Below are 27,080 nucleotides of genomic sequence, written 5' to 3' on the forward strand. Positions count from 1 at the left end.
TCATGCCATGTGATCACTGATAAAAGATCTCGCATGTGCTTATGCTAATGGCTATAAATATTTCATGACATCCCAACTACTGAATTCATGTGAAACATTCAGAAATGACCACCATTCAATTATAAAAATAATTACAGATACAGACAATACACTAGTAGGTAGAGAGAAGTTCTTCCAGTCACTTTGCAACCTCTCATTGGAATATACATGTACTAGCCGGTTCTCTACGGCTTCTTCCATACACGTGTTCAACACATGTGGTGCGTATTGCAAGCAGGCGATGAGTGTTTATTTACTCTGATCTGTAATTGTTAATTAAATAAAGTGAATTGGATTTGCAGTGCCGTATTGAGAAAATGTCATTCCCACGTAATTTGGATAGCAGAATAGGTATTGTAAACAGTTCACAGAGAGAATTATGGAAATTGAAGAGCAAATCTGTAGGAACATCATCCACTTTGAGGAAAGTAGTGTGAAGTATACACAATTGACTGTAATACTTATTTAACTCAAAACCTGACTGTGCACAGTATTTTTGTTAGTTTTCGGGGGCTTAGGCCACCCTAGAGTAAATGTTGTACTATGCTAAAGTTTCTGTGTAAATGCCTCAGTGTTGCTGGTGCTATCTTGATGGATATCTTATTAATTTAATAGATTACGATACTTCACAGTTGAAAGCTGTCTGAAGCATTCCCAACTGTCAGGACTTTCTTTATGTAGTATTGACTATCAGGGTGTATTGTCACCACAGTATGCATATCCATGATCCATGTGTCTGTCCATCTCCTACTTCCCATATCTCTCTCTCTCTCTCTCTCTCTCTCTCTCTCTCTCTCTCTCTCTCTCTCTCTGTGTGTGTGTGTGTGTGTGTGTGTGTGTGTGTGTGTGTGTGTGTGTGTGTGTGTGTGGTCTCCCTCCCCCTCTCTCTGCCCACGCATGCTCATCCACACATGTAGCCCCTGCAGGGCATGCCAAGTCTACCACCAATCATGTCTGTTGTGCATGGCAGCTTACATGTCAGGGGCAAAAAAAATCCTCTTCTTTTTGCCCATAACTCTGCTCCTGTGGGAACTAGGAGGTTGCAACCCCAACAGTGCTGATTCTCATACAGCAAGCAGTATGTGTACCACATTTGATTAAAATCAATTTGGTTGTTTAGGAGAAGGTGCTGGACATATGTACAAGTTCTTCAAGAAAAATGTACAGTAGTCACCTTCAAATGCAGCTCTTTCCCCACACTCATCCCCTACCAGTCAAGATTTCCAATATACTGTTCGTTGCACTCCCTCCTACAACTGTACAAAAAAGTCTGATTACACGAACTATTCCCAATACTTGACCTTTTTTGGTATCTATTGCTTGGGCTATTATTGTAGGCTGTTTTGTTAACATTACTAATTTAAACATGCCCGTGAGGGTGATGAAAAAGACTGCTGTAAACTAATTACGTTGACAATTTTATCCAGACTTAACCCTTACAAGTACAGTACTTTTGCAGTAAGGAGGTGTGACAAATACAACACTGTAATTGTTTATTTTATGGTGTTAAAATTCACACAAAAGTCAGTTTCACAATTTGTAAGGGCTCGACTAGTCCGATGGTGTGATATGGTCAGTCAGCGAAGATCACAAAAGGTGGAATGTGGGAAATAATTCATGCAGTTGCACATTTTTGTACAGTGGTAGGAGGGACTACCGTGAACAGCTTACTAGAACTCCTGACCAATGGGGGCTGACTATGGGCATGGGTGTGCATTTGAAGGTCATTTTTGTACATTTTTCTGCACTAATTTGAAAACAATGATGTCTAGTGAAAATTATCCCAGTACAGAATTTAAGTACATCAGATTTCCTACAAAAAGGTCCTGTTCGTTTTTTCTGTAGGACTAATAGGTCATGCACAGTGAGTGGGAGAACATGAAAATGTCGACCGTAGTTTTGAAGGCCAGACATGACTTTGCAGATTGCATAAAATGATATCAGTTCAGTCCTTTGAGTCACCCTTATTTTTTTATTTTTATATATATATATATATATATATATATATATATATATATATATATATATATATATATATATATATATATATATATATATATATAAGTGCTGGCAGGTCGACAGACACACAAACAAACACAAACATACACACAAAATTCAAGCTTTCGCAACAAACTGTTGCCTCATCAGGAAAGAGGGAAGGAGAGGGAAAGACGAAAGGATGTGGGTTTTAAGGGAGAGGGTAAGGAGTCATTCCAATCCTGGGAGCGGAAAGACTTACCTTAGGGGGAAAAAAGGACGGGTATACACTCGCACACACACACATATCCATCCACACATATACAGACACAAGCAGACATATTTAAAGACAAAGAGTTTGGGCAGAGATGTCAGTCGAGGCAGAAGTGCAGAGGCAAAGATGTTGTTGAATGACAGGTGAGGTATGAGTGGCGGCAACTTGAAATTAGCGGAGATTGAGGCCTGGTGGATAACGGGAAGAGAGGATATATTGAAGAGCAAGTTCCCATCTCCGGAGTTCGGATAGGTTGGTGTTAGTGGGAAGTATCCAGATAACCCGGACGGTGTAACACTGTGCCAAGATGTGCTGGCCGTGCACCAAGGCATGTTTAGCCACAGGGTGATCCTCATTACCAACAAACACTGTCTGCCTGTGTCCATTCATGCGAATGGACAGTTTGTTGCTGGTCATTCCCACATAGAATGCGTCACAGTGTAGGCAGGTCACAGAACCTTAGGCCCCCTACAAAACCTTTCACCTGACTCCATCAACCTCCTGACCCCACCGACACCCCGCACCCCTACCTTCTACCTTCTTCCTAAAATTCACAAACCCAATCATCCTGGCCGTCCCATTGTAGCTGGTTACCAAGCCCCCACAGAACGTATCTCTGCCTACGTAGATCAACACCTTCAACCCATTACGTGCAGTCTCCCATCCTTCATCAAAGACACCAACCACTTTCTCGAACGCCTGGAATCCTTACCCAATCCGTTACCCCCAGAAACCATCCTTGTAACCATTGATGCCACTTCCTTATACACAAATATCCCGCACGTCCAGGGCCTCGCTGCGATGGAGCACTTCCTTTCACGCCGATCACCTGCCATCCTACCTAAAACCTCTTTCCTCATTACCTTAGCCAGCTTCATCCTGACCCACAACTTCTTCACTTTTGAAGGCCAGACATACCAGCAATTAAAGGGAACAGCCATGGGTACCAGGATGGCCCCTTCGTACGCCAACCTATTCATGGGTCGCTTAGAGGAAGCCTTCTTGGTTACCCAGGCCTGCCAACCCAAAGTTTGGTACAGATTTATTGATGACATCTTCATGATCTGGACTCACAGTGAAGAAGAACTTCAGAATTTCCTCTCCAACCTCAACTCCTTTGGTTCCATCAGATTCACCTGGTCCTACTCCAAATCCCATGCCACTTTCCTTGATGTTGACCTCCACCTGTCCAATGGCCAACTTCACACGTCCGTCCACATCAAACCCACCAACAAGCAACAGTACCTCCATTACGACAGCTGCCACCCATTCCACATCAAACGGTCCCTTCCCTACAGCCTAGGTCTTCGTGGCAAACGAATCTGCTCCAGTCCGGAATCCCTGAAGCATTACACCAACAACCTGACAACAGCTTTCGCATCCCGCAACTACCCTCCCGACCTGGTACAGAAGCAAATAACCAGAGCAACTTCCTCATCCTCTCAAACCCAGAACCTCCCACAGAAGAACCACAAAAGTGCTCCACTTGTGACAGGATACTTTCCGGGACTGGATCAGATTCTGAATGTGGCTCTCCAGCAGGGATACGACTTCCTAAAATCCTGCCCAGAAATGAGATCCATCCTTCATGAAATCCTCCCCACTCCACCAAGAGTGTCTTTCCGCCGTCCACCTAACCTTCGTAACCTCTTAGTTCATCCCTATGAAATCCCCAAACCACCTTCCCTACCCTCTGGCTCCTACCCTTGTAACCGCCCCCGGTGTAAAACCTGTCCCATGCACCCTCCCACCACCACCTACTCCAGTCCTGTAACCCGGAAGGTGTACACGATCAAAGGCAGAGCCACGTGTGAAAGCACCCACGTGATCTACCAACTGACCTGCCTACACTGTGACGCATTCTATGTGGGAATGACCAGCAACAAACTGTCCATTCGCATGAATGGACACAGGCAGACAGTGTTTGTTGGTAATGAGGATCACCCTGTGGCTAAACATGCCTTGGTGCACGGCCAGCACATCTTGGCACAGTGTTACACCGTCCGGGTTATCTGGATACTTCCCACTAACACCAACCTATCCGAACTCCGGAGATGGGAACTTGCTCTTCAATATATCCTCTCTTCCCGTTATCCACCAGGCCTCAATCTCCGCTAATTTCAAGTTGCCGCCACTCATACCTCACCTGTCATTCAACAACATCTTTGCCTCTGCACTTCTGCCTCGACTGACATCTCTGCCCAAACTCTTTGTCTTTAAATATGTCTGCTTGTGTCTGTATATGTGTGGATGGATATGTGTGTGTGTGCGAGTGTATACCCGTCCTTTTTTCCCCCTAAGGTAAGTCTTTCCGCTCCCAGGATTGGAATGACTCCTTACCCTCTCCCTTAAAACCCACATCCTTTCGTCTTTCCCTCTCCTTCCCTCTTTCCTGATGAGGCAACTGTTTGTTGCGAAAGCTTGAATTTTGTGTGTATGTTTGTGTTTGTTTGTGTGTCTGTCGACCTGCCAGCACTTTCATTTGGTAAGTCACATCATCTTTGTTTTTAGATATATATTTCCTACGTGGAATGTTTCCCTCTATTATAACCATATATATATATATATATATATATATATATATATAAATTACATGAATGTCAGACCACATGCTGTGCTGCGATGTGTTCGAACTGAATTACAAATACTTCTTAAATCACAGAATTATATTTACTCATACATTGGAAATGTTAAGTAATGGTCCAGGGACAGTCATGCTGATACGTTAAGTTTTTGTGTGGGAAATATGTAGTCATGGCACAATTCGCATATAAATTTTGTAAATTGTTTATACACATGCTTGATTGTAAAAGTAACATGTTCTGGTGATGATTGACATCTTCAGCTTTCATACACACATTATATGTAAACATTACATGATTGATTAATTTATTTGTTTCATAAATGATTGTAATTAAAACATTTACAACTTTTTAATTTTTATGGTTTAGAATTGAGGTTAAAGTTACAATGAGCTTATCTCGTTACCACAATTTCTCTGGTGTACGTGGTTATCTCATAGCATATCTACTAGCCATGTTATGTACTTTTCAATAAAGATTATTATTCATTCTCTTTTCAAAACAGTGTGGACACCATTGCACACTATGTCCAGCCAGAGACCAGCCACGTACCCTCACTTATGAGTTTTCCCCCTGATCCCCAATGGTTAGCAGCACCCTCCTTGCATGCCCCAGCCACCTCCAAGCCACCTCACCTGCATTAGCCACACCATAGCTGCCTAGACTGACCTATTGCCTGAGTGGTCGCGCCAGCAAACACTTATCACTGCCTCTCATCTCACATGGCACCTTCTCGTAATGTCACAACATACACAAAAAAATTAATCTTTCAACATCACGACACCAGTCAGCATCAAAAGCTTCTTAAGTTCCTCATAAGTTAATAACAACAGGAACTGTCCATACAGACTGTTCCTGCTGATGATCAGAACCTACTGTGATGCTATATTTGTGGTCATCATCTGCTTCACAGCCAGTGTGTGAGGGCATCACCTCTACTATGCTCCATATGGAAATATTGTGTGTGGTGTGCAGGATTTTGCCCTTAAGGCTAATTGAAGGAGAGTGGATTTTCGCTCTGCAGTGGGGTGTGCGCTAATTAGAACATTCTGACATTCTGGTACATTAAAACTGTGTATTGGATTGAGTCTTAAAACTAGGCCTTGTCCGGCACACCGTTCCAGTCTGCCAGGATGTTTCTTACAGGAGTAATTGGGACCACCCCATTAGAGTTGTTGCTTGTGATTTTATGTATATTTCCAAAAGATACTACTGACAAGTGTGTTGAGGCCTCATCTTGGATCAATAAGAGCAAGCAGGATGAATGTAGATGTTAATCACTAACAGAATTTCCTATTAAGTCTAGGAAAGTTACTGGCATAAGGAAGTATGTGGTAAAATGTTTGTGACGCTTTGGTTATAGTTGGTGGATATAAAATCTTCTCTAACCTTCAGGAAAGGCCAAAAGTTACATCGTGCTGCACCCAGGCAAGGTTTGCTTGCTGCGTATGTCCCGTATGTCCTGTATGTTCACCCCAATGGTACGCAGTGGATTACAATGTAATATATTGAAGATTTCTTTTACTTTAAAAGTACAATGAGTGTAGAGCATCCTATGTTTATAGAAGCCATAGTTTGTTATAGAAAACACATGGGAATTCCACTAATGTGTTTTAATATATGGTTGTTAGTGCGCATAATTACTGCTAACAATAACTATAGTCACTGCTACCAATACAACGAGTGCTGGTGAGAGAGCAGCCCTTAAGACTCTCACACAGGCCATAGCTAGCAGTAATATGTAGGTTAGCATCTTGTTCTCTTGTTTTCATTTCATATGGTTGTTCACTTCATGTTATCTCGTTTTGTTTTTAGTTCATGGTGTTTTTCTCATTTTTTAGCATTTATGTTTCTAAAGCACTGTTAGCTGTAATTTGTAGAGATAATGAAAAAGATTTCATGATGAAAGTTAATCAGTCACATTGAGCAGTATCAGTGAAAGTGAGACATGGCTTGCTACCTGCCTTTCCTAACTAAATGTCAGTCCCATTTGAATAGATATGTGTCCCAAGTGTTAGCAGCCACTATTTCAGCAGTGACTCTTCCCTTTCACCAGCTGAAACTCAACTTATGTGTAGTATTAATAAAACCAAGCAGTGATTCATTGAGATGTGAAGTGGCACTCAGTTCCCTTAAGCCACATCAGTTGGCATCTCACCATGTCAGAGTGAAAAGCTGTATGTCATGCCAGACTCTGTAATGGTGTTTCCTTCACAAAGAAGAAATTATTATAAAATATGTAGTTACGTGGAGACCAAATTTTTAAAGAGCTTCACAGATTCATGGAAGACCAATGGCTTAGTAATTGTCTCCTTGTCGAACCAACAGAAAGCAAGATTTCTAGCTCTGAGAGTGTTACAGCAGCTTGCCGGCTGGGGTGGCCAAGCGGTTCTAGGTGCTACTGTCTGGAACCGCGCGACCACTATGGTCACAGGTTCGATTCCTGCCTCGGGCATGGATATGTGTGATGTTCTTAGGTTAGTTAGGTTTAAGTAGTTCTAAGTTCTAGGCGACTGATGACCTCAGAAGTTAAGTCCCATAGTTCTCAGAGCCTTTTTGATTTTTGTAACAGCAGATTAACTCTTGTCACAACAAGCTGGAGACTCTGGTTCTCGATCTAGAGCGTATGTGCATTGTGCACAGTTCAGAGTGAAGGTTTGGGTGTGAGAGGTAGATAAGGGAAACTTGTTAAGGGTTAGTTATGATAGAGTAAGAAAGTATAGCAGAAGGGGTTAGGTTTTGGGGGGTGGGGGTGAAGTTATGATGAGGGCAGTAAGGTTTAATGAGATGGTGATGGGCATAGAGGTAGGTGAATGAGAGGATTGGTTATCATGCAGCAATGAAGTTTGAACCTAAAGTAATGTGTTCATGATGCAAGCAAGAAAGTGTATCGAAAACTGGTGGTAGTGTGCCAATTATGGGAATGAAGTTTTTCATGTAAAAATTGTTACTATTTCATTGTGGTATTACTCTTCAAAAGTTGGTGGAAATGTTTAATTAAAAATAACTGTGGACACAACTCTCTCATTCAACATGTTTATGAAATATATGTAACTGAAGTGAGCGGTAGTTGAAAATTAAACTTTGTTAGCATGTTGAAATTCGATACATAAATAATCCTGTTATCAAAATTTCAGATGTGCCAAGATATGGAAAGTCATACTTTGAGGGAGATTTCCAAAGACGACTGTCGAAGGAAGGCTCTGTTGGTGAGTAAATTAAGCATTTTGTAATCGCTCATGGTATTTTCACTTTGAATAATTGGAATCATGGTAGATAAAAACATTGAATCGGTCTTGAAATGTTGTTTCATTGGTTTAAGAACATAGTTTGTGGCAGGTATAAGAAACTATTCTTGATTATGAGGAGAGGGTTCACTTGCAGAAAGAACTCTGTTATGGGTTGTGTTTCCATCCGTGCAGGTCTGTATCTTTAGATAAAGAACCAGGCAGAAGGTGTTAAACAGTGGAGAGTATAGGAAGCTATTGTACAAAGTTTGTGGTGACATTCTTACTCATAAGTATAAAACTGTTCCATAAAGAAACATTTTAATTCTTTGTGATCCCAAAGATTTTGGGAGTTATACTGCAAGAGCATTAACTAACATTTAGTTAAATAGTTATGTTATCTGCCAGTGCTTCTGAATTTCTTTGTCATCACAAGACATGATATTTTTTAATGGGAAGAGAAGGAAGTTGTGTGAACTTGAATACATTGAATGTAAAGTATTTTAAGACACCTGGGGGGGGGGGGGAGAAAAAGCCACTTCATTTTATCCAGTGTTTCTTTATCTACGTCACTTTTTTATATTTAGATTGCTTCTGGTCCTTGTAAGATTACAATGGTGTATTGTAAAGTGGTACATTGTGAATATAAATTTACAAAATTAAGAAGAATCGAAAAGTAACTTGGGTTCCAGTAGTGATGACATGATTTAAAAAAGAAATGAGACTACTCTCATTCATAAATATTTGTTGTAATGTAAATCTGTGTAGCCTCTTGAAGGATGACAAGCAGAAAGGTTATGAATAGCAAGGACAAGCAGAAGGGTTCTGTGTAGCAGAAAAGTTGAATTCATTCTCTCCTCCCTCTCTCCCTGCCTGCCTGTGTCAAGTGCAGTGCAGTCCATCAGTCACTTACTCTACACCTTCTTCCCCTTCCTGCCCCCCCCCCCCCCTCCCACCGTGCGCGCGTCTGTGTGTGTGTGTGTGGGGGGGGGGGGGGGGGGCAAGTGGCCCTACTTTTATCTTTTATGCTAGTTGTAAATGTTTTGTAAGCAGACAGATTTGCAACATTTATCAAGTTTGTTTTGTACCATGCCTCATAGATTATTTTTTCCAGCAGAGTGCAACATAATGAGTGTAGTAAATTGTTTGCCTACTGCCACAGATTTGACTGATGAACCATAAACTTGTTGCAGCATAGTGACAGAGTTCAGGCATGGACTAACGTGCTATGACAGATAGTACCTTAATAATGGGAGCAATCAAGTTTAGTGTAATAAGAAGATACAGAACTAGTAGTCCACATTATGCCTGAAGTCGCATGGACAAACGTGAATATGTCATTTATTTAGGAATAGTCAAACAAGAGGTTTTGGAAGATTTTTCCTTTTTATTTCTGTATCGTACAAGAGCCTTCATTGTTTAAACAATTGCTTGTATCTGGTCAGTGATAAATCAGAAAATATTTCAAACAGTGACATCTGACGAGCTTTTTTAGGCGTCGCTTTGTAAAGGCCTTGGGGTTTATGGCTTTTATGCCCTTTACTGGCATTGTAATGTATCTTGGGTTTGAGCTGGAACCAGAATTTTTAACCTGATAAAATGTATTCACAATAGTTAACAAATATTTGCTGCCAGAAGTCAATTACATAGCACAGCTTATCATACAATTCAGCAGAACATACTCTTATACTGTAATGTTACTGTTAAAGTATCTTTGAATTGCATGTATGTAAAGATTCATTGCAATTTAAGAAAATGATATTCTCTTGAAGTAGGAAGTTTTGAATTGAATAACTGTGGCCTGAAAAACAACATTTGCCACTTCCAAGGGAGTTGTAATGACGAAGAACTTAGTACAAAATTACATGGCTATTTGTGTTGCCCATTAATATTGACATTTTGAGTGCTTACGTGTTTAATGCATCATTTGAATACTTTTCTTTTCAGAACTGCAGTATTAGTATTTATGACTGAGGCAGGGACTAGTACATCTCACATTTAGAAATTCTTCCTTTGCATCTACTATGTAAAATTGGTTGCTAGGTCCAATAGCCTTGTGCTGTTAGAAGCAATCATGTGAAGATCACTGGGGCAATGGTGCAGTTTAGGTGTCTTTTTCTTCAGGTATAAGTTGTTACTGACAGTCAATGTTTGAACTCACATACATGTAATGTATTTAATATTGCAATATGAACATCATTAAAATTTTAAATTGCAATTCATTTTGCCACTTTTGTGGAGAGACATCTGATCACAAAGAAGAAATTATTATAAAATATGTAGTTATGTGGATGCCAAATTTATAAAGAGCTTCACAGATTCATGAAAGACCAATGGCTCAGTGATTACCTCCTTGTCGAAACACCGGAAGTAAGATTTATAGCTCTGAGAGAGTAACAGAAGTTTATATCTTGTCACAACAAGGTGGAGACGCTGGTTCTCGATATAGAGCGTGTGTGCATTGTGCACAGTTCAGAGTGGAGATTTGGGAGCGAGAGGTAGATAAGGGAATCTTGTTCAGGGTTAGTTATGATAGATTGTCTTGTGGGGGGGGGGGAGTGAAGTTATGATAAGGGCAGTAAGGTTTAATGAGACGGTGATGGGCATAGAGGTAGGTGGATAAGAGGATTGGTTATCATACAGCAATGAAGTTTGAACTTAAAGTAGGGTTCTCTGAATAGTAATTCATTCATGGTGCTTGCAAGAAAGTGTATCAAAAACTGGTGGTAGTGTGCCAATTATTGGAATGAAGTTTTTCATGTTACATTGTTACTATTTCATTGTGGTATTACTCTTCAAAAGTTGGTGGCAATGTTTAATTAAAAATAACTGTGGACACAACTCTCTCATTCAACATGTTTATGAAATATATGGAACTGAAGTGAGCGGTAGTTGAAAATTAAACTTTGTTAGCATGTTGAAATTCGATACATAAATAATCCTGTTACCAAAATTTCAGATGTGCCAAGATATGGAAAGTCATACTTTGAGGGAGATTTCCAAAGACGACTGTCGAAGGAAGGCTCTGTTGGTGAGTAAATTTGTTTAGTTCAGTCACTGAATTAAGCATTTTGTAATCACTCATGGTATTTTCACTTTGAATAATTGGAATCATGGTAGATGTAACATTGAATCGGTCTTGAAATGTTGTTTCATTGGTTTAAGAACATAGTCTGTGGCAGGTATAAGAAATTATTCTTGATTATGAGGAGAGGGTTCACTTGCAGAAAGAACTCTGTTATGGGTTGATGTTTCCATCCGTGCAGGTCTGTATCTTTAGGTAAAGAACCAGGCAGAAGATGTTAAACAGTGGAGAGTATAGGAAGCTATTGTACAAAGTTTGTGGTGACATTCTTACTCATAGGTATAAAACTGTTCCATAAAGAAACATTTTAATTCTTTTGTATCCATAAGATTTTGGGAGTTATACTGCAAGAGCATTAACTGACATTTAGTTTGAATAGTTATGTTATCTGCCAGTGCTTCTGAATTTCTTTGCCATCACAAGACATGATATTTTTTAATGGGAAGAGAAGGAAGTTGTGTGAACTTGAATACATTGAATGTAAAGTATTTTAAGATTCCTGGGGGGGGGGGGGGGGGGGGGGGGGGGAGGGGAAGAAAAAGCCACTTCATTTTATCCAGTGTTTCATTTGTGACTGTATTACATTCGTAAAATAAAGAACAACCGCCTTAAGTCACAATCATGATTTTATATCAATGCACAGTGCGTTTCGTTCCATGGGTGCTCATCTATAGCTGTTTTGACAGTCTACATCAATTTTTTTTCAGATTTAGATTGCTTCTGGTCCTGTTATGATTACAATCTTGCATTACGAAGTGGTACATTGTGAATATAAATTTACAAAATTAAGGAAAATTGAAAAAGAACTTTGTTTCCAGTAGTGCAGACATGGTTTTTTAAAAAGAAAGAAAAGAGAGAGAGAGAGAGAGAGAGAGAGAGAGAGAGAGAGAGAGAGAGAGAGAGACTACTCTCATACTTAAATATTTGTTGTAACGTAGAAACAGCAGAGCTCCTATATATCCTCTTGGAAGATGACAAGCAGAAAGTTTATGAATGGCAGTGACAAGCAGCGGATCGCTAGACTACAATTCAAGCAAGTCGTATTAATGAATTTTTATTACAGTAAGATAAATGATAATACTTAACTGTGAGAAATTTACAATGAGATATCACAAGCAAAGGGTGACATGAAACACAACCAGTCTCTTTAGTATATACAATTTGTAACACAAGAGAAGAAATACAGTTCCTAAGTCACTGCAGTAGAGCTCGTAGAACGGCTAGTCTTTAACTGGGCCATGGCCAGCCCGTGGCACTTATGTCCTCTTTGTGTAGATGCCGCTGCTGTCTCGTCGTCGTCCTAGACAGGGGTCAGTCAGCATACTATTGGCTGACGTCTTCTCCACAGCCCTCTCTGCTCTAACATTCTTGACCACGTGTTGTATTGTCGCACAACATCAGCATGCCACATCTCATCTGCTGCATCAGGAGTTATCAGCTGCAGACAAGAGCAATGGTAACGTTACCAGTGACAGTGCCACGAAATCAAAGTACCTGAACATGGTTTTGTTGTGTCTTACCCACTCGTCAACTATGGGGTGCCTTGGAAACTTGCTTTGTTGGATCCCTAGACAACAATTCAAGCAAACTGTATTAATGAATTTTTATTACAGTAAGATAAATAACAATACTTAACTTTGAGAAATTTACAGTGAGATGTTGCAAGCAAAGGATGACATGAAACACAAGCAATGTCTTCAGTATATACAATTTCTAACACAAGAGAAGAAATACAGTTCCTAGGTTGCTGCTATAGAGCATGTAGAATGGCTAGTTTTCAACTGAGCCGCGGCCAGGCGGCGTGGCACTTATGTCCTCTTTGTGTAGTTGGCGCTGCTGTTTTGTTGTCATCCTAGACAGGGTTCGGTCAGCGTACTATTGGCTGACGTCTTCTCCACAGCCCTCTCTGCTCTAACGGTTTTGACCAACATGCTGATGCTTGACGTTACGCCGGAACATTCCACCCCTCAAAGCGATGGACCATCATTGTATTCATAGCTCGACAATGGCAGGAGAGCAGTAGTGTGGATGCTGTGCTGGACCGGAATCTGTGGCTACAGGCTACATCAGGCTTCCGGTTGTACACTGCCATCTGGCCTTTGCTCTGTCAGAAGAGTCCCCCGGAAAATGACCAGCAGGGTACGCGTCCACCTCCTGAGGACCATAACCAGATGTAGAAGGTGCCAGCTGCAATGGCGTCGTCAGGTCTAGCTCCACTGGTAGGTCGAGAGGAGGCAGAGGCTCAGACTCCATTGGGGGATCCCGCGGTGTTGTGATGACACCTTCTGGTGGCTGCGGTGGCCGCGCTGTCCTCGAGATCCATGAGTCTGGGGGGAGAGACACAGATGGATCACCGTGCACATGACAGTGACGAATTTGATTGTGATGTCGGCGCTGCAATCTGTCTGGGTCTGATAGGAGATAAATGCATGTGCTGCTTCGCGCAGGGCAAAAAATAGAGGACAACACCTGAATTGTGCTGCATGATGCTGTCAAGGTCATTGGCACAGCAAAGGGAAACTTGCTATAAGAGTCAACCACAATCATCCAACGAGTGTTCTGAAAAGATCTCGCAAAGTCTATGTGCACACTTTGTCATGATGATTGCCACTTAGGCCAGCAGAAAATTTTTGTGGTGGAATGGACTGATTTTCCTTACAGGTGTGACACTGTGATGTCCTCTGTTCTTTTTGGGTGTCCATACCCTGCTATGTACAGTGGCGATGCACTAACTGTATTGTACGAACAATCCCCCCGTGTCCTTGGTGAAGTAACTGCAACACTCCCCCCCCCCCCCCCTCCTCAAAGCTTTGGGGATCAACACACGACTGTCCACTGTCATTTCGAACAAGAATCACACCTTCCTGTATAGCGAGGCTATGCCGAAGTCCAAAGTATCGGCGCACTACAGCATTCTTCATGCTATACAGTGAGCGAGGCCAAGTTGTATGAATGTGTTTTAACAAAATGTTCAAACCTGAATCGGTTTCCGTGGCCTGTGCAATTTTCCTATAGTTCAGAGGAAAGGATTGAAGCAATTCAGAATCCTGAGCATTCCATATCAGGGCCAACCAGAAGACATGAAAGTGCATCTGCATTGCCATGTTGGGCTGTCGGACGACATACAATCTCGTACTGATATGGAGACGACAACAAAGACCATCTTTGCAATTTTAGGGCAGTTCATACAGGAACTGGCTTGTGATCTATTACTAAGTAGAATATCCTGTCATACAAATAGTGGTGGAATTTGGTGACACCATACACAATAATCAATGCCTCTTTCTCCATTTGTGAGTAGTTACACTGAGCTTGGGACAATACTTTTGATTTGAAAGCAATAGGTCTGCCGTTATCACCAGTTCTGTGCAAAAGTAGTGCACCAACTCTATAAGAGGAAGCATCAACTTGCAACACAACTGGTTTGTCGGGATCAAAGTGCACCAAACATCGATCACTAAGCAATGCATCTTTTAAGTTTTTGAAAAGCTTCTTGGCACTCATCTGTCCAAAAAAAGGGGACAGTCTTGCGATGCAAGTGGGCTGCAATTTGTGTATGAACCGAATGTAGTATTTAGTTTTCCCTAAGACTGACTGCAATTCTGCGACATTGGGAGGGACTGGCAAATCTCGTATCGCTAACAAATGCAACTGAAGAGGATGTACACCTTGGCTGTTTATGAGATGACCAAGATACTGCAACTCAGGTTTAAAAAAATAACACTTGGCCAGTCTACATTTTAGTCCTGCATTAGATGACACACGAAACAAAGCACTTAAATTTGCAATGTGTTCTTAAGATGCACGACCTGCTATGACAATACTGTCCAAATAATTTCAGCAGTTTGGCACTTGAGCAGTCAGCTGTTCCAAATACCATTGGAAAATGACCAGTATTACAAGCAGACTGATGGAGTTGTGATGGGTAGTCCGTTGTATCCTGTGATCACAAATTTGTTTATGGAAGACTTCGAGGAACGTGCATTGGAGTCGACGCCTTTGAAACCCGCCTGTTTCTTTAGATATGTTGATGATACCTTTGTTGTTTGGCCTCACGGTAGGGAGAATTTGAATGCATTTCTAGAACATCTGAACTTGATCCACCTGAACATTCGTTTTATGATGGAGGTGGAAGAGGATGGTTGCCTTCCCTTTCTTGACGTGTTGGTTAGGAGGAAGGATGATGTATCATTGGGGCATGCTGTCTACAAGAAACGTACTCACACCGACTTGTACTTACAGGGCTAATAGTTGTCACCATCCGGCTCAGAGTGAAGGGGTACTTCGTACCTTGGTACACAGGGCACATGTCGTTTCTGACGCTGAGACTTTGCCAGCTGTCCTGTCCCATCTTGAAGTTACATTTCGTCAAAATGGTTATAGTGATAGACAGATTGAACGTGCGTTGCACTATCGACCAACTGTACATCGGATGATTAATGGTAATTCTGAGTCGACACCTAAGTCTACTGCCTTTTTACCATACATAGGAAACACTTCCAACAAGATCGGTTGTATTTTACAGAAATACGATGTGAAATGTGTTTTCTGACCTCCACTTAAAATTAGAGCATTTTGAGTTCTGTTAAGGATGATCTTGGTCTGCGTAAGACCAGTGTATATCGCATTCCTTGTAGCTGTGGCATGGCATATATTGGTCAAACTATCAGGACCATGGAGGATCAATGTACTGAGCATAAACGGCACACACGATTACAGCAGCCAAGTAAATCTATTATTGCTGAACATTGCTTGTATACTTGTCACCCCATGTTATGTAACAACACCGAGATATTGGCATGCACGTCCAGCTATTGGGACAGTGTTATTAAGGAGGCAGTTGAGATTAAATTAGCGAGAAACCCCATTAACAGGGATGGAGGTTTTTGTTTAAACTCTGCTTGGAATCCGGCTCTCTCCCTTGTCGAAAAACAGAGGGACAGAGCCAATGCTACCTCACCTCTGAGTTCATAGTCTATCGATAGCTCTGACTTTGGTCATCTTTGGTGGCACTAGTGTTGAGCGTGTGTGTTATCTTTCATGCATCAGACCGAGAACTGAGGATTTTAATTTGCATATACGTCACCTGTCCATTGCAGTTTGCCTTGAAAATGGCGCGGGGCGTTCTCCCACTGAAATATCGGCTGTTGCTGAAAGTGTTACCTGGCTGAATTCCCAGAAGTTATTTGAAAGTCTAAATGAGTGTTCACAACACACACTTCTTGAACTCCTTCATTTAGTGGTATTTGAAGATGTACATCACGAAAATAAATTTTTGAAATGTAACGACCAACACCTAATCTGTCTATGAGATCCTCTGGGCATGGCAATGGATAAGTATGAATCATAGTTTGTTGGTTGACTGTACACTTTAAATCAACACAGAGACGAATGTGGCCTGAAAGTTTGGGAAGCAAAACCAGTGGAGTTGCTCATTGACTAGCTTGTGTGGGTGCAATAGCTCCACTATCTTGCAATTCTTTAAGTTCAGCAGCAACTTTGTCCCATAATGGAATGGGAACATTTGTGGCCGGGAAAAATTTCGGCTGAGCAGTGTCTTTCGTAGTAGTATGTACAAAAAAATTGTTAGCCTTGTCTAAACCTTCAGAAAAGAGTTCAGGGAATTCCTTCAGCAAGCTAGGTACTCCATCTTTTGCATTGAATGCAGACACTGACAAGACATTGTCCTGAATTTTAAAGGCAAACAAATAAAAAGAATCAAGGCCAATATGTTCTCACAATCACATGAGTGTAGCACAGTGAAAGTCACAGGTCGCATATGCGATCGATACATAGCAGGCAAAGTACATTTTCTGAGAACGGGAATGTCTTGTCCATTTTATGCTATCAAATGCGTGCTAGTTTTAGAAGAGCCTAACTGTTCTTGTGTGTTACGATCCAGCAATGTAACAGAGGCACTCATATCCAACTGAAATTTCACACATTTTCCACTAATATGCAAATGTACAAAAAGCTTGTTGGGCTGCCATAGCACTGAAGAAATCGTTCGGAAGCTAGTTTTGCTAATGCCTGTAGCAGGCTTTGAATACATGGCATTGATGACGGGAACATTGTGACTAGATTTGTGTGATTGTGTGGAATTGTTAAGTTTGTTCTGTTGCAAACATACGGATTGTACATGTCCTTTCTTTCCACAAGCATAACATTGTGCTTGTTTGGACGGGCAGTCTTGGCATTTGTGTCGTAAATAGCACCGAGGGCATGATTTAATTTTGTTCGCCTGTGTAACTGCCTGTTTAGAGAACTGTTTACGCAGCGTAGTGTGTGCAAGGTGTTGCTGCCTAATGGGTCAGTTGCGAGCAAGGAATGACATGACCTGACAAATTGCTGGCTGCTCAAACTTACCGGCCTACGAGGCATCGGAATCATACTGATCTAGTATTTGCACTGTGTGCTGAGATGATGGATTGGACTGTTTTAAAATCTGTTCCCTCAGTTTGAAATCAGTTACATTGTATACGGTCGCATCACACAACATAATGTCTGAATATAAAGCACCACAAGCACATTTGAATTTACATTTCTTCGTCATACCTGCAAATCTGTTACCCAAAAAGTTTTCACTGCTCAAAAGAAAGTGGTTAGAATAATGTGTGGGGTTCATAGTCGCACATCTTGTAGGCATGTTTTTAAAAGGTTGCGAATTCTAACATCAGCCTCACAGTACATTACTCACTAATGAACTTTGTTCTCGACAACATGGACCAGTTTAAAAACAACAGTGACAGTCATGATTATAATACTAGAAAAAAGAAAGACTTACACTATCCTGTACTCTACCTGTCTTTGGCACAGAAAGGGGTAAAATACGCTGCTATAAAAATTTTTGACAAATTACCAGATGAAATAAAATGTTCACAGACAGCAGCAATAGCTTCAAAAATAACTGAAATTATATCTCCTTGACAATTCCTTCCATACCATAGATGAATTCTTGAATAGTAATAAATAAATCTATTAATATAGTATGTGCATGTTGTGCAATTTAAGGTCATGGGGTATATATATGAAGTGCTTATTTCAATAGTGGTACAAGTCCATTTTTGCTCATTCTGAGATACAGAGTCCTAAAGTTAAATGAGCACTGAAAAATCTGCAGTTGAGATACCAGAAATATTAAAGTACATATACTTCAATATTTCAGGTATCTCAACTGCAGATTTTTCAGCGCTCATTCAACTTTAGGACTCTGTATCTCAGAATGAACAAAAATGGACTTAGACCACTATTGAAATAAGCCCTATGCGTGGCGTGGCACACATTGTGCTCTAAACTATTGTAACCCCTTCTTCTATCCCAGGCTGCATTTCCTTTCCTGTGCCCCTCCCTTTCTGTCCTCTTTCCTTCCCTTCTGCCCTACCTTTCCCTCTCTCGGTGTTCTTGCTTATGTCGACCTCTCTATCCACACAATGCAAAAAATCTCTTTTCATATGTGCGTTTCTTGTGCACTTGACACATTCCACATCATAACAGCTTCCGTACCATGCAATTGATCAATGGAACATGCAACTAACTAACTGTGTGGAGTGTGTTCTCAGGCATTAAGAACAGGCTCAGTATGCACAACATTGATGCTACTTGAGGTATGGTGCACCTCTTAACAGATCATGGTCCATACCCTAAACATCTACATGGAGTTGTGAATGTGGAGTGGAAGGTTCTGCTAACCGTGTCATTTTAAATTGCCCTTGTTTCAAGGTTGAGAGGGAATACAGACAATTAGACTGTAATTCGCAAACAGCTGTAAATGATCAAAATTTTTAGGCTAGAGTTAATTTGCTGCATTTTGAATATCTAAAAGATTGTTCAAATAACTTACGGGTTTGCTGCCGGGTAACGTCGTTGACCACCGCCGATATTTCGACAGGGGCACACCCTGCCATTCTTGAGAATGGCAGGGTCTGCTCCTGTCGAAATATCGGTGGTGGTTGACTACGTAACCCGGCAGCAAACCCGTAACTCATTTGAACATTCAATTCGCCAGGAAAAGTTAAGGTCTCACATGTAAAAAGTTGTTCCTCAACTTTAAAATCGAGTGGACACTCTCAATATCAAAATGATGTCAATGGATCTGAAGGGCAAAGTAGAAGACTAAGAAGAAATGTTATCTATCTGGATGATTGAGAATGATATCCATGGCTAAAAAATGGTTAAGAGAAAGTTTAAAGAAGTTGCAGTGTTCACCCAAATGGGTATACATAGACTTAAGGATTGCCAAGGTATTCACATACCAGTGAGGACAATATAAAACAGTGTAGTAACAGTAGGTCTAAATGCAGATATAGTTGTAGTTAGTTGGCAAACTCGGGTGGTTCAGAGGCTGCCAATAACAGATATAGTAATATAAGTTGAAAGTAATTCAATTAGAATTTTAATTAAATTCCTTTTGGTTTAGTGTTTTATTTAATAATATTTTCCACACACTGTTTATTTCTACATTATAAAACACCTGACAAAAGACAGTGAAGCATGCAGGAGGGAGGAGGAAACAAATTGAAACTTTATGGGAGGACAGGGTATGTGATGTCATTTCAGTGATTACAAGACTGAGTCAAATTTACAAAGAACTTGGCAGTATGAACCAGCTTATCAGTATGACATTGCACCCTGTCTGGCCTGGACGCATGCACTGATTCATTTGGGGAAGACGTCATCAAGACTGTTGTATCCACTTGTGAGGCATGCTGGCCCACAACTGCTGTAATTGGTTTGTGTTATCCTGGATACTGGCTCTGGGGTGGAGTTGACATCTGTGTTGATCCCACACTTTCTATCAGGGACAGACTTGAGAATCTAGCTAGCCACGGAAGTACCATGAACATTGTGAAGACAATTCATAGACATATGTGGCATGGATGGATGAGCACTATCTTTGAGAAAAGTCACACCATAATACTGTCATGCGAAAGGTAACACATGAGAATGCTGGATGTTCATGTCATACTGTTCTGCCATCAGAATTCCCTTAGTCACTACCAGACATGACCTGAAGTCATTCCCAATGGCTTGCCACACAGTAACACCAGGAGTAACACAACAGTGCCTCTCCAAAACATTGGAAGAATGAGACCTATACCTAGGTTCCCAGGTTGCCGACATTATTGCTGACAGTGGTCATCCAGGAATAGTGCAGATCTGCGATTCATTACTGAACACAATGCAACACCATTCATCTGTAGTCACAGTATCGCTCCAAGCACATTGAATTGTATTGTGGTATCACCAGCAGTCTACACATGAGATAGTAATTCCACAATTCGGTGGCTACTAGTCTCTGACCGATGGTCTGGGATGACACAGAATGTTGCAGGGAGTACACTACTAGTTCTTGGATGGCAGGTACAGATGTGGTATGGTTTATGATGTGCTTGTTGCACAATACAATGATCCTCCCTTGGGATGGTCAGACGTAGTCAACCAAAACATTGTCAATGGGTATGGACACCCTGAAGATCACTGTTCTTCCGGGAGTTTGTGCGTGGCATGGCACACATTGTGCACTAAACTGTTGTGACCCCTTCTTCTGTTCCGGGCTCCTGTGGCATGGATCTTCCCCGCACCCCCTCCTTCCCATCTTCCTTCACCACCGTACCAGCATCTCCAGTATCGCTAGGCTACCAGCACATGTAACCAGTCCGTGTCTTGGGGCTCTTATGTACCCATCTGGCTGAGCCCCTTGACAACACAGGGATCATACATCTGATACCTGTTGCCTCCTCATGCATGCCTAGGAGTGGTTGCTTGTCATTCTGGAGCATCGTAACATGCCAGACGGCCCTTGCTGTGGCTGGATGGCGCCTTTTGAGGAGGGACCCTGATTGGAGTGGTTGGTATCAGGATGGATGCTTTGCGTATGAAACATATTAAACTCCAAAAAACTAGCCATTCTTCTGTGGCCATCTCTTTTGTTGGTAGTGGCTCATTTAATGCTGTTTATTATGACCCTGCAGCCTTCCCTTCCCTGACTACACTCTAGGAAGAGGGACAGGCTTGCCGGCTTGAAGTGAAACACTTGTCCGATACCCTGGCTGCACTAGGACTGATGGGGACACGTTCACTGCCATCAAGCCAGTATTTTTTTGTGGAAGATATTGAAGACAAGTTCGGTGAAGAGGAATTTCTCAGTGATGTGCGGTCGGGTTTGCTGTTGATCATAATTACTACTGCCATTCAATCAGCAGACCTGAAGGCGTGAGACCATCCTGGTGATATGCTGGTGTCCATTACTGGTCCTCAGTCGTTGAATATATATTTACATCCACATCTACATGGATACTCTGCAAATCACATTTAAGTGTCTCACATTTAAGTGTCTGGCAGAGGGTTCATCGAACCACCTTCACAATTCTCTATTATTCCAATCTCGTATAGTGCACGTAAAGAATGAACACCTATTTTATCGTGGTGATCGTTCCTCCGAAAACTGGTGATTGGAATTTCGTGAGAAGATAACCATCACAATGAAAAATGCCTTTCTTTTAATGATGTCCAGCACAAATCCTGTATAATTTCTGTGACACTCTCTCCCATATTTCGCGATAATTCAAAACGTGCTGCCTTTCTTTGAACTTTTTCGATGTACTCCGTCAGTCCTATCTGGTTAGGATCCCACACTGCGCAGCAGTATTCTAAAAGAGGACGGACAAGTATAGTGTAGGCAGTCTCCTTAGTAGGTCTGTTACATTTTCTAAGTGTCCTGCTGCCAATAAAATGCAGTCTTTGGTTAGCCTTCCCCACAACATTTTCTGTATGTTCCTTCCAATTTATGTTGTTCGTAATACCTAGGTATTTAGTTGAATTTACGGTGTTTAGATTAGACTGATTTATCATGTAACCAAAGTTTGAGTTCCTTGTAGCATTCATGTGGATGACCTCACACTTTTCGTTACTTAGGGTCAACTGCCACTTTAGTTCAGGGAATCATTTTTAATAAGACCCTTGTATTTCAAACTGATAAGAAACTCCAGGCCAGTCTCGAGCAATGGGATGTTCATTTTGTTTGGCGTGTTTAGATAGGTTGTTAGGACAATTGTACCCATACCAGCACCTTTATTCTGGTATCGTAGGGAGATAACCTCCCAGAGAAGGTCAAGGCTATGTGTTATTGGTGAACAAGAAGCCGTACATCCTGCCACCCATGAGGTGTTTTCGGTGCGTGCGTTTCAGGCGCATGTCTTCCAGCTTTACAGCAGACCCTCTATGTGGTGAATGTGGATATCCACTTCATGAGGGGAGCCCCTGTATTCTGCCACCCGTGTGTGTTAATTGTCAGAACCGTCACTCTCTGTGCTCACCAGACTGCTCTTTTTATAAGAAGGAAAAGAAGATACAGGAGTATAAGTCCCTTGATAGTTTATCCTATGATGAGGCCAACAGATATATGACTCACTTCACCCTGTGTCGCTGACATCTAATTTTGCCTCTTTTACATCCTTTCCCCCCTTCTCCCTAACCCAGTTCTCCCCCCTTCTCCCCTGCAGTTCCCATGCCTTCCCCTCTGGGTGCCGCTTCCCCTCCCTGGCTGGAGAAGTGTCCCTCTTCTTTGGCACCCACTGGTGATGGGGCTTCCTCCCAGGGCCCTTCCCCATGGTGTCTCCCAGGCCAGAGGCCTGCTGCCACAGCTCAGCTGTAGGACCCACAGTCCATGCGCCCCGAGGTTTCCTGCTCACTTTCAGTTCTGCATCTTGCAGAAGCCTGCGCTCCCACTGTGGCCTGCTCTCCTCGACCTATGAAAGAGGAGTAGGAGTAGGAGTAGCAGTAGGAGTAGGAGGAGGAGGAGGTGGTGGTGGTGGTGGTGGTGGTGGTGGTGTGGGGAGAGGGAGGAGAAGAAGTGACGCCAAAGCTGCCACCTCCCCCCTCGCAACCTGAGTCTGGTTGCTTATTTGTGGATGTCACCCTGTCCTTGTTGGTAATGGATGGTGACCAGGCAACTTGATTGGATCCTGCCCTTTCACCTTCCATTTGGATCATTGTTGCCTTCTTATTCAGTGGAACTGTAATAGATACTATTGTCATGTCCTGGAGTTGCACTCCTTTATTTCCTTTTACTCAGCAATGTGGGTCATTCTCCAGGAATCTCATTTTACTGATGCTCACTCACTGCTTCTTTGTGGGTTGTGTGCTTTCTGTTGGAACCAGGTTGGCTCTTTGAGGCTTTTGGTGGCTTTTGCACTTTGGTCCGCACAGGCGTTGCTAGTACATGAATCCCCCTTCATACCACATTGGAAGCAGTTGCCGTCTGGGTCCACTTGTACTCTGCGGTCACTGTTCGCAATCTCCATATCCCTCCTGACAGGCCACCTATCCCGACTGCCCTAACTGTCAGTCTTCAGCAACTGTCCCCTCCTTTCACCCTCCTTGGGCTTTTAATGCCCATCATTCTTTGTGGGGCAGTGCTTTTTCATCTAGTCGGGGGCTCCTTAGGGACCAATTTATTGCGGACCACAACCTGCGGCTTCTTAATGATGGTTCTTGTACTCATTTTAGTGCCACATACAGCACTTTCTCTGCCATTGATCTTTCTCTCACTTACCTTCCCCTTCTTCCATCCTTATAGTGGTCACCACATGTTGACCTCTGTGATAGTGACCACTTCCCGTTGATTCTCACCATCGTGCCTTGCAACGTCTTAAGCAACCCTTGTCCTCTGCCAGTCTTATTACCTTTAAATGCCTTCATGTCAAAGCATGTTACTTAATAAAATGGATCAAGCGAGTGTGTTGGGAACACTTTGTTTCCTCCCTAGATTCTTCTGTCGGTTCCTCACAAGAGTGGCCTAGACTCAGCACCCTCCAAGGTTGTCAGCGGCAGTCTTTTATTCTGAGCTTTGCCTTTCCAGGTAGCCTTTGCACAGATCCATCAGTTCTCATGGAACACCTCGTGCTCCATTTTGCAAGGGCATCGACATCGGCCTCCTATCCAGTCGCCTTCCTCACCCGGAGCCGACAGGCTGAAGCTCCCCATTTATGTTCTACCCCTTGTCAGGTGGAATTCTATAATGAACCTTTTACTGGGTGGGAACTTTTTCTATCCGTCTCTTCTTCCCACAATACTGTCCTTGTACTTATACCTGATTCCATCCAGGTGTGTAACTGTATTTGACTCTGAGGCATTTTCCGTTCTGAATGGGGAGACGGTATTGTGGTTCCTGTCCTTAAACCCAGCAAGAACCCGTCGTCCCTTGACAGTTGTGGCCCGTCAGTCTGACTAATGTCCTCTGGGAGTTACTTGAAGAGATTGTGGCTAATCGACACAGTTGGATTCTCAAATCTCAGAAACTTTTATCTCCTCACCAGCGCAACTTTTAGGAGGGATGGTCTCCAATCGATCATCAGCTTTGATTGAAAACCTCAGCTTGGTTGGCCTTCTCTCAGTACTGCCATCTTCTCACAGTTCTCTTTGCCCTTCATAAGGCCTACGACACAGCTTGGCACTATCCTATCCCATGTATTCTCTGTGACTGGAATCTCTGGGACCCCCTCTCAATTTTTATTCACCATTTCTCTCCCTTCAGTTGTTCAGAGTTTGGGTTGGTTCTGTTCTCAGAACTAGGAGAATGGTGTTCCATAAAGCTCTGTATTAAATGTCCTTATTTTTCTCATTGCTGTTAATGGAATTATGGCCTTTGCCGGACTGTTGATCACCTGTGCTCTATATGCAGATGATTTCTGTATTTGGTCTAGCTCCCACTCAGTGGCCTGTGCACAACGACAGCTTCAGTGTGTCATCTGGGGCACTTTCATGTGAACACACACAGTTTTCAATTCTATCCCCTCAAGTCGAGGGTGGTGCATCTCTGTTGCCTTATTGTGGTCCATCTTGATCTGGAGGTCTACCTCTATGCCCAACAACTGACTGTGGCACCCCAGATGCATTTCTTTGGTCTTCTTTTTGACAATAAGCTTACTTGGTTGCTCCCTACCCTCCTTCTGAAAGTTGGCTGTTTTTGGGTTTTAGCCAACAGGGCCTTTCGCACTAGCCCTGTCAATAGCCTTCCCTCCTCCTTCAGTTCGGCACTCCCAGTTCCTGGTTTCCAATGCAGTCACTATCCACTCTTATCCTGCCCCGACCCCCCCCTCCCTCTCTCTCTTCTTCTTCTTCTTCTTCTTCTTCTTCGTCTTTTTGCAGCTTCGGGACATCACCCACCCACCCTCATGTGAGTTCAATGGTTTTGCTCCACCTCGCTTCTCTTTGCAGCAATTTCCATCTCCCCTCCTTGTTCTCTTCCCAACTTCCTCTCCCAATCACCACCGCTTGGTTAATCCATCGTCCCAGGATTCGATTGGGTCTCTTCCAGGGTCCAAAAGCCTCCGTTGCTCCAATTAGTGTTCAGTTGTTTGTTCCATACGCTCTTAAGGAAGTTTTAGGATGCCACTGTTTTTTACACTTGTCGCTCTAAATCTGCTGGTCATGTGGGATATGCCTTCATGTCTTTTGTTGGCACAGAGCACCCTTGCCTGCCACATGAGTGCTGTTTACTTCGGAATTAGTGATGAACTATTGGGCCCTCTGCTTTATTAAACAGTTCTCTGTCACCCAAGTTTTATTATGTACAGACTCAATGAGTGGCTTTCAGTCTATCACTCGGTGTTTTTCCTTCCACCCCTTGGTCTCTGCCATTCATGACCTCCTTGCTGATCCTAGTGATGCTGCTGCTTTGATTGATTTCCTCTGGTGGGGTTGTGTTTTTTTTTTTTTTTTGTGGGGGGGAGGGTGGTATCCCAGGTAATGAGCTACCATATTGTGTGGCTGGGGCTGCGGCCACATAATGCCTGTTCTCTGTGATACCTTTGGGGATGGATTTGCGGCTTTATGTCAGATCCCTTTTGTTAAATCATGGGCCAACTCTTTGGGACCTACCCCTCTGTCTAATAAACTTCATGCAATCAGGGAGACTCCCACCATATGGCATTCTTCCCTCTGCCTCTCCTAGCAGGAATCAACCACCCTCTGCTGTCTTCGTATTGACCATACTAGGGTGATCCATGCTTTTTTTCTCCACAATGAGCTGTGCTCCCCTTTGTAGCTGTGAGGCACCCATCACAATGGTCCATATTTCACTGGACTCCACCCGTCGTTTGGCCCTTCGCACTAAAAATGCTCTCCCTGGGTGTTAGTGGATGACCCTCATGTAGTTAGGTCTGTCATTGGATTTCTTTGCAAAAATGGATTGTCGTACTAGGTATATGTCCTTGAGTTTCCCCCTTGAACTGAAGTCCCTCAGTTAGCGTTGACGTTGGTTATGGAGGCCTTAACTTAGCCTCCACACTGGCCAGGTACCCCACTGCCTTTTCCTCTTTCACTACATTTTGTCTGGTCTTTAGTGCCATTTTGTTTCCCTTTTCGTGTGTCATCTTCCCTTGGTGTTGTTCCCGTTGTGTTATGGTCATGGTATGATGCGGGGATTGGGAAGGGTTTGGGGTGGTGCTGTTGCCATATTTGTTTTACCTCTTTGTTTGCCAGCTTTCCCGTCTCCTTGACTGAACTTTGCAGTTTATGTTGTTCCTTCCTTGGTTTCTGCCACATTGGATCATGGGATCAATGACCTCACTTCTTGGTTCCCTACACCAAACAACCAACCAACCAGCCAACCAGGTTTGCTGCCCTCATGTTACCATGCAGTCCATCATCAGTGCAATGCCACATCCAAATGCCCAATGGATCTGGACATTGCACAATACAACGAGCTGGCCAAATGGAGACCCACAGTGAGGCGCCTTTCATAGTCTATCAGGTTCTGATGACTCTGTCTTACAAAAGTATTTACCAGCTTTGTGTCCTTGACAGTGATTACTCAACATTTGATTCTGTTCACACACCTTATATACCCTTTCAGGCCTGGTAAAAACACTAATGCACACAACTGGCCATTCTAT

The 27,080-nt window shown here is 42.6% G+C and overlaps 1 protein-coding gene across 1 annotated transcript in view; it reads left to right on the top strand.

Annotated features, from left to right (window-relative positions):
• The window catches only part of LOC126471301 (uncharacterized), a 196,945-nt gene that overhangs the window by 74,823 nt on the left and 95,042 nt on the right, over positions 1 to 27,080 (top strand). The window contains exons 7-8 of the mRNA XM_050099421.1: positions 8,010 to 8,081; positions 11,059 to 11,130. Of these exons, the coding sequence (XP_049955378.1) occupies positions 8,010 to 8,081; positions 11,059 to 11,130 (144 nt within the window). The remainder of the gene's footprint in view (positions 1 to 8,009; positions 8,082 to 11,058; positions 11,131 to 27,080) is intronic.

This window comes from Schistocerca serialis, chromosome 3 (assembly GCF_023864345.2).
Source record: "Schistocerca serialis cubense isolate TAMUIC-IGC-003099 chromosome 3, iqSchSeri2.2, whole genome shotgun sequence".
Classification (NCBI taxonomy): domain Eukaryota; kingdom Metazoa; phylum Arthropoda; class Insecta; order Orthoptera; family Acrididae; genus Schistocerca; species Schistocerca serialis.